The sequence below is a fragment of the Cucurbita maxima genome, unplaced genomic scaffold (assembly GCF_002738345.1).
Source record: "Cucurbita maxima cultivar Rimu unplaced genomic scaffold, Cmax_1.0 Cma_Scf00019, whole genome shotgun sequence".
Taxonomy (NCBI): domain Eukaryota; kingdom Viridiplantae; phylum Streptophyta; class Magnoliopsida; order Cucurbitales; family Cucurbitaceae; genus Cucurbita; species Cucurbita maxima.
Window position 1 is genome coordinate 1,183,891 of NW_019272035.1, and position 15,417 is coordinate 1,199,307.

Consider the following 15,417-nt stretch of genomic DNA (forward strand, 5'->3'; position numbering starts at 1 on the left):
CAACATATATGGGATTTCACAATCTATACCCCCTTTCGGTTCTCTTCTCCAATCGATGTGGAATTTCACAATCTACCTCCTTTTGATGTGGGACCTCAGATAGCACTTGTTCCTCTCTCCAATCGACGTAGGATCTCACAATTCACTTCCTTTGAGGTCCAGTGTCCTTGCTGACACTAGTACAATCCACCTCCTTTCGATATGGGATCTCAGCTAGCACTTGTTCCTCTCTCCAATCGACGTGGGGATCTCACAATCCACTTCCTTCGAGGCCCAGTGTCCTCGCTAACACTAGTTCCTCTCTCTGATCGATGTGGGATCTCAGCTGGTACTCGTTCTTCTCTCCAATCGACATGGAATCTCACAAATCACCCTAGTCTTGCACAAACACTCCTAGAAAGTTGCAGAACAGAGAAAGAGAGAAAGCAAAAAGGCTTTTCATTAATCATAGGGATCATCAACCAATACAATGATCACAGTGACTGTTACAAATATTCACACTGTAACAAATCACTCAATTCACTCCAAAAAAATGGGAAACAAAAAGAAGAACTGCAAAAGAGAAGAAAGAAGATCAACAACAAACTAATAAACAACTCAACTCATCAATTCAAACCACAAACCACAAACCAAGGAATGAACTTTCCTATATATATATCAAAATTATTGGTATTGGTAAGAGTTAAAATAATCCTAAACAATCCTTTATATTCTTCATATCTTTCGAGAAAACAAGCTATTGGAACTGTACAGTTTTCTCAAATCTAACCTTGCTTGGTCGACGTTGACGTCGCCCTCGTCCCCCCTGGATGTAACACAACCTTTTGTCAATATCAAAACGACACGGTACAAACAACGAGCATATAATCTTTTAAAACCATTTTGGGATGGTAAAACTCACTTACTTCTTAATGGTTGGCTTCTTTGAACCATATCACCAGGCCATCCATCAACTTCTTAACCCGATTTTTCGGAGTTCTTGTAAAAGGGAAGCGATCTCTCGAACAAACTGAAGCCCCTCCTCTCCCCTTATGAGTGAATTGATCGTATGCTCAAGAATGTTCTTGTCGGCTTCGAGCACTTCCATCCTTTTGTTAAGCTTCGACACCTCGTTTTTTAGAAACGCGAAATCTTCCCTTTCGGTATTCGACGACGAATTCCTATCACTACGATCGAGTTCGTTACTTTCTTTATCAAATGGAGGATTTGCAAGTGAGGGAAGACAATCGTCATTGTCATTGTCATTGTCATCGTCTTTGGCATGATCTTCACCATTTTCAAGTTTAAGATCATCTGTCCCAAGATATTCACCATTGCTAAGATCCATCTTGACCCCATTGATTGAAAACAAATGGATCATATTCTCCAACTTCTTAAGGCATTGCAAGATGTTTATCTTTTCGTCCTCGAACTCTGACAATAAATTGTTAAACGTACCGCCTTCGCTTCCAACTTTCTCGTGGATATCGGGTTTACCTACAACCAGATTTCCATAACCAATCGTTCCGATCTGATTCGACTCTAAATGAACGACCCCGATATCTCTTTCCTTCACAGACATCTCGATTAGATTATCTATTGTATATGCATTAGGAAAATTAATCCGAAAAAATTCGAGTTCTGCTTCGAGATCTTGTATCTCCTTGTCCTTCTCTGTAATGAGATCATTCGCCTTCTGTAAGGCATCATCATCATACTCGCTTTGTTCTTCCATCATCCTTAAACACTGCAATGCCTCCATGTGAAGATTAGCCTTCTCCTCTTGTAGTCTAGTAATCATAGCCATTGCTTGATTTGCAGCAATTGCAGATGCATTTCTTTCTTCCTCCAATTCCTTGTATAATGAAATCATAAGCTTCTTATCATACTCGACCTGTCGTTTCAACCGATCAACCACGTTTTCGCCTTCGATTTCACTCACAATGCTTCCATCTAGAGAGTCTAAGCTCGACTCGTTTCTTTCAAGTGTTATCCTTTTTTGTGGTATCTGCATCCCAATGACGTTTGAGACATCATCCCCATTTATGGACAACCTTGGACTCATTTCCCGTGATTGGTCGTTCGTCCGATTAAACGAGAGTTGTGTCATGAGAAGCTTCAGATCGTCGCTAACTTTTGACGAATCCTTCTCAATCCATTGTTCCGAAAGCTTACCAGACAATTGTCTTCCTGCTCTAGCACCTACAGCTATCTTATAAGCATCACCAAGCTCCAATGTATTGGGTGCCATCTGAGCAGCGTCACTCGAAACAGGTTGAGTTTCGGTATCTTCTTCAGACGTTGCTTTTGTTGGCGATATTTCCGCTTTCTCCGTTCCCCTGCTTTTCGTTTCGTGTTCTTCACTTCTAGTAACATCTACAATGATCAAAAACACATACATTAGTGATAATCACAAAGAACTTCATTTGGTTGCATTGGCCTAAACTCGTTAAGCAAAGCTTAACGAGACGGATTGGATGCAGCCTATACTCGTTTTCGTAAACTTTGCATAATATGCATTACATAGCAATAAAGATCATATATCATCAATTTGCATCAGTGATATTGCCTAGTTATCCCGAGTCCATGCGAGTTCATGAAGCAAGCGAAATTCTAGAACTAGAACTAAGAGGGTAAAGAACTCACAGCTTTCTTCTACAGCTTCAACAGAAGTTACTATAGTGTTTGAAGAAGGAACCATATTGTCAAGAGAAAGGAGATCATTTGGTGAAGAGAAACCGTCATTAGCTTCGACGTGCTTTGGAGTCAATTCATCCAAACCGTGCCCGATCGAGACACCACGTTCTACACGAGGCAGTGCATCGTCGCCTAATACAACCGATGGTTCAGGTGCCAAAGCTGGCTCGTCTAACGTCGTCAAGGTTATATTACTAGCCAGAGAAATGAAGTTAACCTCCATATTATCATCTTGAAGGGCGAAATCATCCTTAGAATTGGCTGTTTCAACCACCAAAGTGCCTCCATTTCCATCAGATTCTGTGTCTGAAGTAATATTCAGCTCTTTGTATTGAACATGAGGTAAAGGATTGCTTGGAGGCCCTTGGATATCTACCTTACAAGGAACAATCGAACTCGACAAGGGAACATCGAGATCCTCGGCTTTCAATTCGCTCGATCTGGTCTGGATTAACGTTTGAACAAACCCTCTTGGAACGCATGGCTCCTCACAACACGACTCTTGGATATCTACCTTACAAGGAACAATAGAACTTGACAAGGGAACATCGAGATCCTCAGCCTTCAATTCACTCGATCTGGTCTGTATTAACGTTTGAACAAACCCTCTTGGGACGTATGACTCCTCACAACACGACCCTTGGGTATCTACCTTACAAGGAACAATCGAACTCGACAAGGGAACATTGAGATCCTCAGCCTTCAATCCGCTCGATCTGGTCTGTATTAACGTTTGAACAAACCCTCTTGGGACGTACGACTCCTCACAACACGAACAATGTTTTTGATCCCCAAGCAAAGGGTCACTGTCAATACCAAAATGAGGATCCTCCCCCAGCTTACCAACCAATAATCTGTAAGTCTCAGAATTCAACTTATTGATCGTTGCAAATGAAAAGAGGCAGTTTTCACACACGTCATGAACATTCACAAGCTTGTTATGAGCGTGACAAAGAACCAAAGATGAAACCTCCAACTTATGTTTGCCACAAATCAATGTCCAAAGGTAACCTTTTTTCTGAGAGCCGAAAACATGATCGAGTCTCGAACATAGCAAGCACGGAGTGCGCAGTTTCCATAAACGAGCACATTTTGTGATAAAAAATGAGAATATGGAGTGCAAAAACAGCATACAAATCAGTAGGCATTCAGAAACAGCGGATAACAAATAAGTTCTAAGACTTCCTCCAGTACAAGCTTCAACAGATAAAGTTCCCATTACAGCCAATGTCCCAACAAAACCAAGCTCATAGGATAAATTAATCCTCCAAAGTAGTCCAAAATGAAACTCAATCAAGCATCAACTGTGGGAAAACACAGAATTGTTAACAAAAAGTGCATAAAAAGAGAGAAAAACATCAAGATTATGAAGAAAACAACCCTCCTCTCATAAACACATTGAATCAGAGGCAGATTGGTCAAAAGTTCAAAGAATTAGAAGAACCAACCAAATGGAAAAGCTATTAAATCCTGATATGAGATCAACCAATGAAGTCAACCCAATTCATAAATTCACAAATCATTCAACTCATACAGAAATTTCAGCCCAGACCCACTTCAGATTAGAGATAATCCGATCAAAAAGCAGCATCAAACAAATTATGAAACGAAAATCCACCAGATCAAAAAGCAGAGCCAAAATCAAGAAAGGAACACATAAAAACAGAACATAAGAACTCAACGATCAGAATCCCCATGAGCATAGCAGAATCATGAACAAAAACAAGAGAATCAGATTGACAGAACGAAAATTACCGATAAGAATTTCAATAAATGGAGAGATGCAAAGATGATGGGGATCCCAATAGAGAGAAGAAAGTAAAGAACAAAACCCAGAAACAGTTTATTTGTATAATCTGATTAAAAACAAAAGGCCCACCAAAAAGGTTGAACAATCCAACCAATCGGGGACGCAATAATTTACATTTTATTTTTGGGATTAAGAAAATGGAAGAGAGGGAAGGGGAAAGAAGTTGGAAATGGAAATGCACGCCGACCAGCCCAAAAAGTCGGCTGCAGATTAAAAGGGGAAAAACAAAAAAAACGACGTCGATGGACCAAAACTTAATCCCACAGAGAAATGAAAAAGAAAAAGACAAAGAAAAATACATTTTAAAATTTCTAGGAAGAACAGCAGAGAGAATCGTTGAAATTTTAGCCGCAGTTATTTTACGGGTTTCTTTTCTTCTCTCTGTTCTTCAATCTCCCCTCTCCCTTTCCTCTCCGTCAGTTTTTTACTCCTCTTCTTTTCTATCTTCTAAACATTTGTAATTTTGCAATTTCGCCCTTTTTTTCAATAATTAATTTGTAAAATTTTTAATAAATATTTCAATTTACTTCTCATGATTTCACCTATAATAATTTTTTTTCTTGTTCCTTTATAAATGCGTGTAAATCTCTCTCTCCACAGATGTGTTTTAAAATTATAAGATTGACGGCAATACATAATGAGCTAAAGCAGACAATGTCTATTCGGACTTAAACTGTTATATCTTCTTACAATAAAACTAGGCTATTTTCTCAAGAAAAATCACATAAATTGATGGATAATAATATTTTACGTAAGTTTACTCCCTACTCCTCTCGCGTTGAATTAAAAAAAATGTTTTAATCAATTTACAGACACATTTAATTTAAAAGTCAATTTAAATATAGTTAAAACCAAAAAATAAAATATAAATAATATAATAGCGACGTTCACGTCACCGTCCAATGAGCGTAAAGGTTTAGTTGTAAAGAGAATAGGGATTTGTTTGGGTTAGAAGTTGCAGCCAATGAGAACGTCGGTGGGAATTAGTAAAGTGAAAAGCGGGTAAGTTAAGAATTGGAATTCAAACGTGGGCAGTCGTGGCCGCCCAGTCCCCTGGCTGCCCTAATGAGTTGACCGTTGAAAATGACTTTTTAAATCTTTTTTTAATGCCTCAATAATATAATTCCTTTTACAGATTTTATCATTTTTTTTTTGTTTAATTAATTAAGAAATGCTACTTCACAAATAACAAAATAAATTATTTTTTTATAAATCAATTAAGATTAAAAAACTATATGGTAACTCCTCATTTTGTGTAAATATTATATTATAACAAGATAGAGATGTTCTAAGGGATTGGTTGATGGACAAACTGAGTAAGAATAGGACATTCCATAAAAATCTTTTAGATCCTCCCATAGGTGTTCTTAACGTCCACAAAGATGTAGATTAGTTAGGGTAATTGAGATTTTAAGTACGAGGGCTCTAACTCGAAGAGCTCTATCGAATCACGTCAAGAAGTACATAAATATTGTAGTTTTTTAAATTTCGGGAAATGAGTATGGGACGAGAAGGAGGCCCTGAGGCTAGGAAAGTCAACTCGAGTGTCAAGAGTTAGAGCTAAAAAGGTCTATAAAGTAGGTTATTATTGTTTGGCATAGGACCCTACCCATAAGCTTAAATGACACATGCCAAGGCCATAAGACATGGGACACGTGTCATCATACATAAATCAATTCTTTCAACTAAGCCAAAATGGAGCCATTTATTTAGTTAGTCTGAGCTAAAGTTACTAATTTATACTTGGGCTAGTCGTAACACTATTTCTTGGAATCCAAATTTCTAAAAAAACTCAAAACATTTCCTTTAAAATAAGATCTAAATTTCACAAACGGTATATTTTCTTTTATTTATTTATTTTCATTATAATTTGGGCTATTACAAGATCGCTCTCATATACTCTCGGTTTATTCATGTACCCGGTCTCATATACACTCGTCAAGGAAAATAAGTAAACCAGTTGACTGCCAAAACCCCTAAGAAAAACACAGGTGAAATAAAGGAAATACAAGGCAGAAACCGAGCCTGACCTCCGAGCTTCGAGTGTTCATCCATAGCTACACTCGTCCCCATCATGAATGCAAACACCATAAACCACAGAGACAGCCCTGTTAGGAATGTCACCCATTTTCTCGGGTAAGTGAACCCGGAATCGACCCCGAACAACCCCGTAAAGAACGTAACGAACATCGATGCCGCCGCAAACCCAAAAGATAAAGCATCAAATGTCATATATAATCTAAATTGTTTTGCCCTTCGTAGTGTCGCTATACCGTTGTTGTTGTATCCGCCGGGAACCTGAAACGCTGCACTGAAGGTTACCGTGGCGATAATCGTGGCCACGACAAGATTGGCGTCGGACACTTCGCTCCATATATGAGATTTCTTCTGCTGTCTACTGGGTTTGTCAATGTTGGCTCCACTGGTTTCTTGTTCTGTGGCATTTGGTTTTGGTTCGCCTGCTTCAAGCAACAAATTGGTTCTGGGTTTCCTGTCTAGCACTTGTTGCATGCCTCGTACAGCTCCATTGAACTCCAAGCGTGCTACGCTGAAAGACTGCAGGCATGTTTTAGAGAAAGTGTTTCGTGGAATTGAAAGTATCATCTTCGTTTAAATAGAATATAAGTTATTAATTGTAATGATCCAAGTCCACCCCATTTTCTTTGGACTTTCTATCTAGAGCTTCCCCTAAATGTTTTTAAAACCAGTCTGGTATGGAGAAGTTTTCATACCCTTACAAAGGGTGTTTCGTTCTCCTCTCACCCCCTTCGCGCCAGCATCCTTGCTGGTACTTGTTCATTTCTCCAATCAAGGTGGGAACCCCACCAAATCCACCCCCGGGCTCATTCCTTTCTACAATCGATGTGGGACTTCCACCAAATCTACCCCTTCAGAACTTGTTCTTTTGTCTAATCGATGTGGGACCATCCCCTTCAGGACTCATTCCTTTTTTCAATCGATGTGAGACTCCACCAAATCAACTCTCTTTAGAACTCATTTCTTTCTCCAATCGACAAATCCACTCCTTTGGGGCCTAGTGTTCTTGCTGGCACATCGCCTTATGTCCACCCTCCTTCAGGACTCAACCTCCTCACTAGGACATCGTCCATTTGTAACAGCCCAAACCCTGATACCATTTCTAACGGCCCAAACCCTAATACCATTTGTCACCTCAAACCCTGATACCATTTCTAACAGCCCAAACCCGCCACTAGCAAATATTGTTTCTTTAGGGTGTTCTTTTCGGACTTCTCCTCAATGTTTTTAAAACTCGTCTATAGGGAGAGGTTTTCACACCCTTAAAATGAGTGATTCGTTCTCCTCTCCAACTGATGGGAATGTCATAGTTATACAACAAAATATATTTCATAAATATCTTTCCTTGTGAGGGTCAAACATGAATTTAAATCGTACCTTTTGATACCAGCTAAAGTTGAGACTGGATCGAACAATGTCATTGGTAGTGAAACCAGCCTTGTTCATAATCTTCTTATGAACTCTCGGATGGGAAGCTAACATCATAAGTGTAACAAAGTCACCAGAAATGGCAGCAACATGCAAGGGTGTGTTGCCATCAATGTCCTGTTGGTTTACAAGGTTCCGAAAGCTTGCCAAATCCAACATCTTTCGAACCGCGTAGGCCTGTCGGTTGGCGACAGCGAAATGAAGAGCTGTTCTGTCTCTCGAATCCGATAGCTCGCAGCTGTCGGGACAGAGCTTCGCGAAGGTTTTGAGGACGGCAACGCGGCCTTCTTTACCTGCTAAATGCAGGGCCGACACGCCATTGTTGACTTTTGTGTAAGCTAAGGATGGTTCGTGTTTTAGTATTAGTTCCACCACTTCCTCGGACCCGAGGTTGGCTGCATAGTGAAGAGGCAGCCATCCGTGACTGTCTGGTTCTATTAGAATGTTTGGGAACTTGTTCAACAGCTCTTGAATAAGATCTGTAAATGTGAAAAAGGGTAAGAAGAAAGGATTGATTCGAATCTCTCATTTTGATTTTTTTTTAATGGAGAGAACCATGAATCGGGACCCTAATGCTTTATAGGTTTTAAATCGTAAGAGTGTTTCGTTCTCCTCACAATCCACTCCCTTCAGGGTCGAGCGTCTTTGTTGGCACTCTTTCATCTCTCCAATCGATGTGGGACTCTCACCAAATCCACCCCCTTCGAGGACGGATCCCCACAAGATCCACCCCCCTTCGAGGCCCAGCGTCTTTACTGGCACATCGCCCGGTGTCTGGTTCTGATACTATTGTAACAGCTCAAGCCCACCGCTAGTCGATATTATCCTCTTTGGGCTTTCCCTTTTCGGCTCCCCCTCAGCCCTTTAAAACACATCGTCTAGGGAACGGTTTTCACACACTTATAAAAGTACTTCGTTCTCCTCACAATCCACCTTCAGGGCCGAGTGTCTTTGCTGGCACTCGTTCATTTCTCCAATCGATGTGGGACTCCCACCAAATCCACCCCCTTCGGGGACAGACCCCCACAAAATCTACCCCCTTTGAGGCCCAGCGTCTTTATTGGCACACCGCCTTGTGTCTACTCCCTTTGGGGAATAGTCTCCTCATTAGCACATCACCCGGTGTCTAGTTCTGATACCATTGTAACAGTTAAGCCCACCGCTAGCAGATATTGTCCTTTTTGGACTTTCCCTCAATGCTTTAAAAACACTCGGCCTAGGGAAAGATTTTTACACCCTTATAAGGGTATTTCGTTCTCCTCCTCATCTAATGTGAGATTGTGGGATCTCACAGAAATAATATTTGTTCCATTATATATTAATCAATATTTGATTGATTAGTCGGAGGTTATCTATAAAAAAAGATTTTTCTTTGTTTAACTCACTTCTTTCATTCAATCTTGCTGACTTCATTTAGTTTTTAGTTATTTATTCTAATTCTCATTTTTTTTAGAGAAATATTTGAAATCGGATTAAAGAAAAAATAAATCAAACAAGTTTTTAAAATTTTCAAATATTTTTTGAAGTAAATAACAAACAAAGAAATTCATGAGTGAAAATAGTGTTTTAAAGCAAAAAGAAAAAGCAAATATAAAATACCTTTTCGACCCGGATCTAGTTTATATGTGATTTTTCTTTCGCAATACGGCAGCTCCATCAGTTTTGGGAGAAACTGGTTCGCATACAAGATTGGAAGAGCCAAATACACTCGAAATGGTGTCTCAATTAAACTCCGTGTATAACCTGTTAATCTCTAAATTTTTAAAAGTATCTAATAAATTTAATCACAATTATAATAATATACGACAAGAATTATGCTAAAAAAAATTATTTAAAAGTTTCATTTAAAAAAAAATTGAGTAATTTTATGTTTAAATTAAAATATATATATATATTGAATATTTGAAAAATAAATAAAATAAAATCTTACGTTTTAGAGTGCGAATGATAATGGCATGAAGCACATTAGCGCCGTCTCTTCCGCCGCACAAGCAATTCGAATTCACGTTCAGAATCTCCGACGCAATCTCCAAGTCATCCTTCTCCGCCGCCAGAAACAGCGGCGAATCTCCCGCTTTATTGGCGTACGCCGCCAGTTCCGGACAATTCTTCACCAGAAGCATCGCAACCCCACGGTGGCCGTTCCTCACGGCGTCGTGAAGCACCGTATCCTTCTCCAAATTCACCATTGTCACCAACTTCATATTCCGATCATCCGCCTCCAGATCACCACCACCACCACCACCACCACCACGCTCCTTCATCACGCACTCAATCAGATGCTCAGCTACTTGCAAGCTCCCGAGCCTCGCCGCCAGATGCAGCGCCGTGTCGTCTTTCGAGTTGGTAGCGTATAGCATGGATGGCTGCCGCCGTGTGATTTCCTCAGCTATGTTCTTGTGGTTGAAGGCGGCGGCGAGGTGGAGGACGGTGTTGTTATGGACCGTCGTCTGGTGGAGAAGAGAAGGAACGACATCGATTAGAGAGACGAACTCCGTGTAATCTCCCGACGTTACACAATTATACAAATTCGAATCCATGGATTCAGAAACAGAAAGTTAATGATTTTTTGGAATTCATTGGCAATTTGGAGTTTCTCTCTTATAATAACTTTAATTTTAGGCCAATGGGTTTCCTCCAAAGTTCCAAGGTTTGAATAATTGTCTTGTTTTTTTGTTTTTTTAGTCAAAGTATGTCGGATCCGACATTATTTGATTGAAAGATTAAGAGTTCGGATCATTACTCGGTCATTAAAACTTAAGTTAAAGAATTAGGTTGTTTGAATCACCCGTGAATAAGAAATTTCTTTGACAAAAAAGTCGTTGAAATAAAATCATGCTTTACAGTTTCATTTACGAGTAATTTCGTATGTAAGTTTTTCAAGGAGTTATTGAACCCGACACTGTACTAATCCAAAAATACTTAATGAAACTCGAGAGCCTAAACAAGCCTCTAATAGATACAAGCAATATAGGTAGTTTCGGCATAAGATAAGGGATCGAACAGATGAGTAAACGCCACCCGATGTAATAACAACGTATAGCTTCATCCCTAGGTTATACTACACCATATCTTTCGGGCTAATAAATATTAACCGTCTTATACTAAACTCACAAGCATGGTTCAAAAATAAAATGCAAAATAGCTATTTACTTCGTTGACAGTCTCTTCTCGTTTTAGTGATTTTTGCTCTTTTTTAACCTTTTAGTTTCGTTTTTCACCCTATTCTCACACCCTCGTATACAAATTATATTGATTTCTTCACTAACGTTGTAGAATTCTTCAAGACGAACCTTTATTGCCCTCATTTATTTAGTGGTTATAAAAGTCCACCGCTAGCAGATATTATCCGTTTTTGCTCGTTACGTATCGTTGTCAACCCTGTAGTTTTAAAACGCATCTACTAGAGAGAAATTTTCACACTCTTATAAGAAATGTTTCGTTCACTTCTGCAACTAAAGATAGAATCTCACCAGTTATGATTAAGTTACGTGAAGATGAAATTGAAATTTCTGAAACCCAACTCCCGAAATGAAATTCGTGTCTTGAATGTGGAATCTTTGACTACCGAAAGAGGAATTTTGAAGAATTAAAATTATAAATTTAGTTTCTAAACTAATAAAATCTAAAAAAAAACCAATAAGGATAATTTTGTAATTTTACTTATTTTTTTTAATATAAAAGTAATTAAAGCTAATCTTTATAAAAAAATTCCAATATTGTTAGTCAAGTCTTTGTTCCCTCCCCTGTAGCTTTTGGAAATTAATAATTTTGAATTTGGAATGTGTTTACATTCCAAAACATACATTACTTTATTATTATTATTATTATTAGTAGATTGGTAATGATTGATTAAATAACGTTAATTCATGTTCTTTTTGTAGTTGTATCTCGTAGTTTCACCATCTATATCATCATTCTCCTACTAGTAATATGTTCGTTCATGATACAACTCAAATGAAGCATCCAAAATGTATGCTCACAAATTGGGAGTTCAATTTCTCTCGATCTATCTTTGCTCAAATCGTAATTTCTGCTTTTCAATGATGAAAATAGCTATGATCGTCCACTACTACCATTTGTTAATTAGGGTGAAGACATGGAAACCGTGTAAAAAAAACCAGGTATGAAATGTAACATTAATACTCATACCAGATGGTAGAAGTTTTTATGCGTAGACGGAAATGGTGTTAATTAATTAGCCTCCTTTTGTTGCTGCTGGGCATATGTTGCCTAAGTTGATAGTAGCATCTGTCTTTATATTTTAGATGATATTATATGGTTTATGGCCCAATTCACTAGACATACCCGATACGTAGGTTATTATGAGAATTATGTGAAAACGACATATATTTTTTTAATTCTAAATCTCTTCCCGAATAGGTGAGCTTTGCATTCGAGAAGTTGCTCGGCCATAATCTATGAATAGTAAACTTGTTTTGAGGTGGTTGAACTTTACAAGTAACACCAATCCCGCTGCAAAAAGTTGGTGGCCATTGTTGGACCATTTGAAAGTATTCAAACTCATAGCTTGCCGTTAGCATCAAGTTGAACAGCGACAAAAACAACATAATCATAGACATCTTCTTTTGTGTGTGAATATCAAAAGAAGAAGAAGAGATTTGTGTTCGAGAATACTCGGTCGATCAAATATACACTTTTTTTTTTTTTTATATATAATAATTTTGGCACACGTATGGTAATTTGTACCAAGAATTTTCCTACCAAAACTCTAAAAATGGTTTTAAATTGGGCACACAAAATATCATCCTACCAAAGTTTCTCCACTTTAAATCAATATATTTTTAATAAAAAAAAAAAAAAAAAAAAAAAAAAAAAAAAAAAAAAAAAAAAATCTTTAATCTAGAGCCATTGAANCATGGGCCTCCAATCAAAAGCCCATGGGCCTTTGATGTCTGGACCAATTCTTTTACTGAATTGGGCTTTCAGGCCTCGTGGATTATTATTGGATTGGACGGTGGAGGATTATTATTGTATTGGGCTGTCGACCGATTCGTGGGCTGGTGGATTGTTATGAAGCCCATCTATTAAAAAGTTCCGATAATTCATTTATTGTGTTTTATATAAAATTAATATAATTATTTACAAAAATTGTAATTAAAAAAAGAGAATAAAATATTTTTTAATTTAATTTATATGAAAAATAAATTGGAATTCTATTAGAAACTAATTTTTTTTTTTTTTTTATGTATTTAGAATTATATTTTTTTTTATAGTTAAATCTTCAGTTAAATCGATAAATTTTAAATTTTAAAATTGGAAGATTTAATTCTATTTTTTAAATTTTAATGGGAAGAATTAGTTCTCTAACCCTATTAATAAAATTTAATTTTTTTTAAAAAAAAAAAAAAACAACAACAACATGCCACTAAAATAAAATAAACTTTAAAATAATTAAAAAATACAGATTAGATATCTAATCAATAGAGTATTAGACTAAAGAAAAGAAAGCACAAAACAAAGTCCGGTAAAAAACAAAGTCCGGTAAAAAACAAAGTCCAGTAAATACGGTCTTAAAATTCACCCACTCCTTATGCTATTATTTCCTTTCCTCCTTTTACCGAGAATAAACTCTTCACAAAAAAAGTAGCTCCAAGCGTGTCTTCCTTTCCTTTTATTGGAAGCTCTTTGACATGCTGAGTTTTAACGTCGTACACAATTGCATGACCTTTGTTGGACTCCATTAGAAGTTGATTCGAACTCGCAAACAACAATGGCTTTTCAATTCCACAAATAGGACCAATGGTAAACAATTTCGACCACGAAACCCCTGATTCATCTTTCTTCATCTCCCAAACATTGAAGCTTTTCTCATCAATTCCTCCTCCCCACATATAATCAACCACAACTATCGATCCATTTAAAATTCCCATGCTCCACATCTTCTCCGGCCGCTCCTCTTCCTCCTCCTCCTCCTCCTCCTCATCCATATTCAAACTCTCTTGTAATGGAATTTCGCCCGCCTTATCCATATTCAAACTCTCTGGTAATGGGATTTCGCGAAAAACCTCATCGCTCAGGTTGAACGTCTGTATAAACTCCTCTTCTTCTTCCGACGACCACCAGTAATATGTTCCTTCGTGGAACATCTCAAATGAAGCCATCCAACTTACTTCGCTGTAACGAACAGGGGGTTCAATTTCTCTCCATCTGTCTTTACTCAAATCGTATATTTCTGCTTTTCGAACCGGATATCCACGACGGAGTCCAACAATATCCACAATTCTAACCACTTTAAAATCCCTGGAATTTGCATCGTACCCAAATCCGACGGCGTGCATTATCAACTCGTAACGAATAGGACGGGGAGAGGCATCAGTGATGGTACAAACGGGAAAAATGGACGGTGGGAGTTTACGAAACTCTCTAGTTGCTGGGTTACAAAGGAAAACATTCGAAACATTCATAACATCGGCGACACAGACCACACCGTGAGAATGGCCATGGATTTCAAAATATTGAGAATATTGATAGTCTGATACATCTATATCCAGAACGGACGGGTATGGATCAAGAGAAAAATTGAGAATGGAGAACGCACTTTTATCTTTATCAGAGTCTATCTCCACAATACGTTTGAGAAATATGTGATTGTGTCGAAGAGAATTCAAAAAATGCTTTAATATGAATTTAGGATCGTTGATTAGAGCATACCAGGATTTGTGAACGGACTTGAAACGGAGCAGAGTCTCGGGCGGAAGCCAAGATAGAATCTCCTGAGTCACTTGCATGTTTCCGAGAATAGCCGCCATGAGAGAGCAAGGGTGTGGAGAGAAAAGTAAAGAAAAGGATCATCAGGGTTTCAAATATATATGTTATTCGGTCTGTTGGGAGTAGGAGAGTATTGGGTGCAACCAAGACTACCCAAACAAACCTAATATATATATATATATATATATATATATATAATATTTTTTAATTTAAGAACATAATAATTATTCATTTCCAAAATTCTCAATTTTCTTAATTATTCCTATTTTCTTAGATATTCATTCTCAATATATTAATGATATAAATCATTTCCTTCCGCTATTTTTCATACTCAATATAAAAATATTAGTAAATTTTATATTTTACTTTAAATATCTCAAATTTTTATAAATATCCTTAAACTTAAAAAGAAATATAAATTCAAAATATTCTTTACCATTAAATTTTAAATTTAGATTAAAAAAATAAATAAATGATAACGTTAATAACTAGCTTCATTTATATACGATGGGATTATATTTGTTTGATACACTGTTGTCAATATGAATGTGAATAGTGAAAATCGATTACAATGAAGAAAAAAAAGAATTAAAATGAATAAAAAACAACATGAAAATAATAATTTGAATTGAATAAATATATTAATTTTCATAAATATTTTTTAAAATATTCTTTACCAATAACAATTTGAATGGAATAAATATATTAATTTTCATAAATATTTTTCAAAATAA

General features: G+C 37.3%; 2 protein-coding genes and 1 pseudogene across 4 annotated transcripts; all 3 read right to left on the bottom strand.

Annotated features, from left to right (window-relative positions):
• Nucleotides 1-213: 213 nt before the first annotated feature.
• LOC111493560 (myosin-binding protein 1-like) lies at nucleotides 214-4,739 on the bottom strand. Of its 3 annotated transcripts, XR_002720026.1 has the most exons (5): nucleotides 4,432-4,739; nucleotides 2,626-3,980; nucleotides 906-2,355; nucleotides 770-805; nucleotides 214-393 (listed from the first exon to the last, which is right to left on the bottom strand). XR_002720026.1 is itself a non-coding variant. In XM_023143292.1 (4 exons), the coding sequence occupies exons 2-3, from the start codon at nucleotides 3,893-3,895 to the stop codon at nucleotides 950-952; spliced, it is 2,676 nt and encodes an 891-aa protein (XP_022999060.1). In that variant the 5' UTR covers nucleotides 3,896-3,980; nucleotides 4,432-4,739; the 3' UTR covers nucleotides 418-805; nucleotides 906-949. The 3 variants fall into 3 exon arrangements, 2 of the variants coding, with proteins under 2 accessions (XP_022999060.1, XP_022999061.1); XM_023143292.1 differs by lacking the exon at nucleotides 214-393 and having other exon boundaries at nucleotides 418-805; XM_023143293.1 differs by lacking the exons at nucleotides 214-393; nucleotides 4,432-4,739 and adding an exon at nucleotides 4,295-4,415 and having other exon boundaries at nucleotides 418-805.
• A 1,644-nt stretch (nucleotides 4,740-6,383) lies between these two features.
• LOC111493563 lies at nucleotides 6,384-10,531 on the bottom strand (annotated as a pseudogene).
• Nucleotides 10,532-13,479: 2,948 nt separating this feature from the next.
• Nucleotides 13,480-14,749, bottom strand: LOC111493568 (F-box protein At3g08750-like). The gene is made up of 2 exons (XM_023143318.1): nucleotides 14,514-14,749; nucleotides 13,480-14,345 (listed from the first exon to the last, which is right to left on the bottom strand). Exons 1-2 carry the CDS (start codon nucleotides 14,722-14,724, stop codon nucleotides 13,504-13,506), a joined length of 1,053 nt encoding a protein of 350 aa, XP_022999086.1. The 5' UTR covers nucleotides 14,725-14,749; the 3' UTR covers nucleotides 13,480-13,503.
• Between the last annotated feature and the right edge of the window lie 668 nt (nucleotides 14,750-15,417).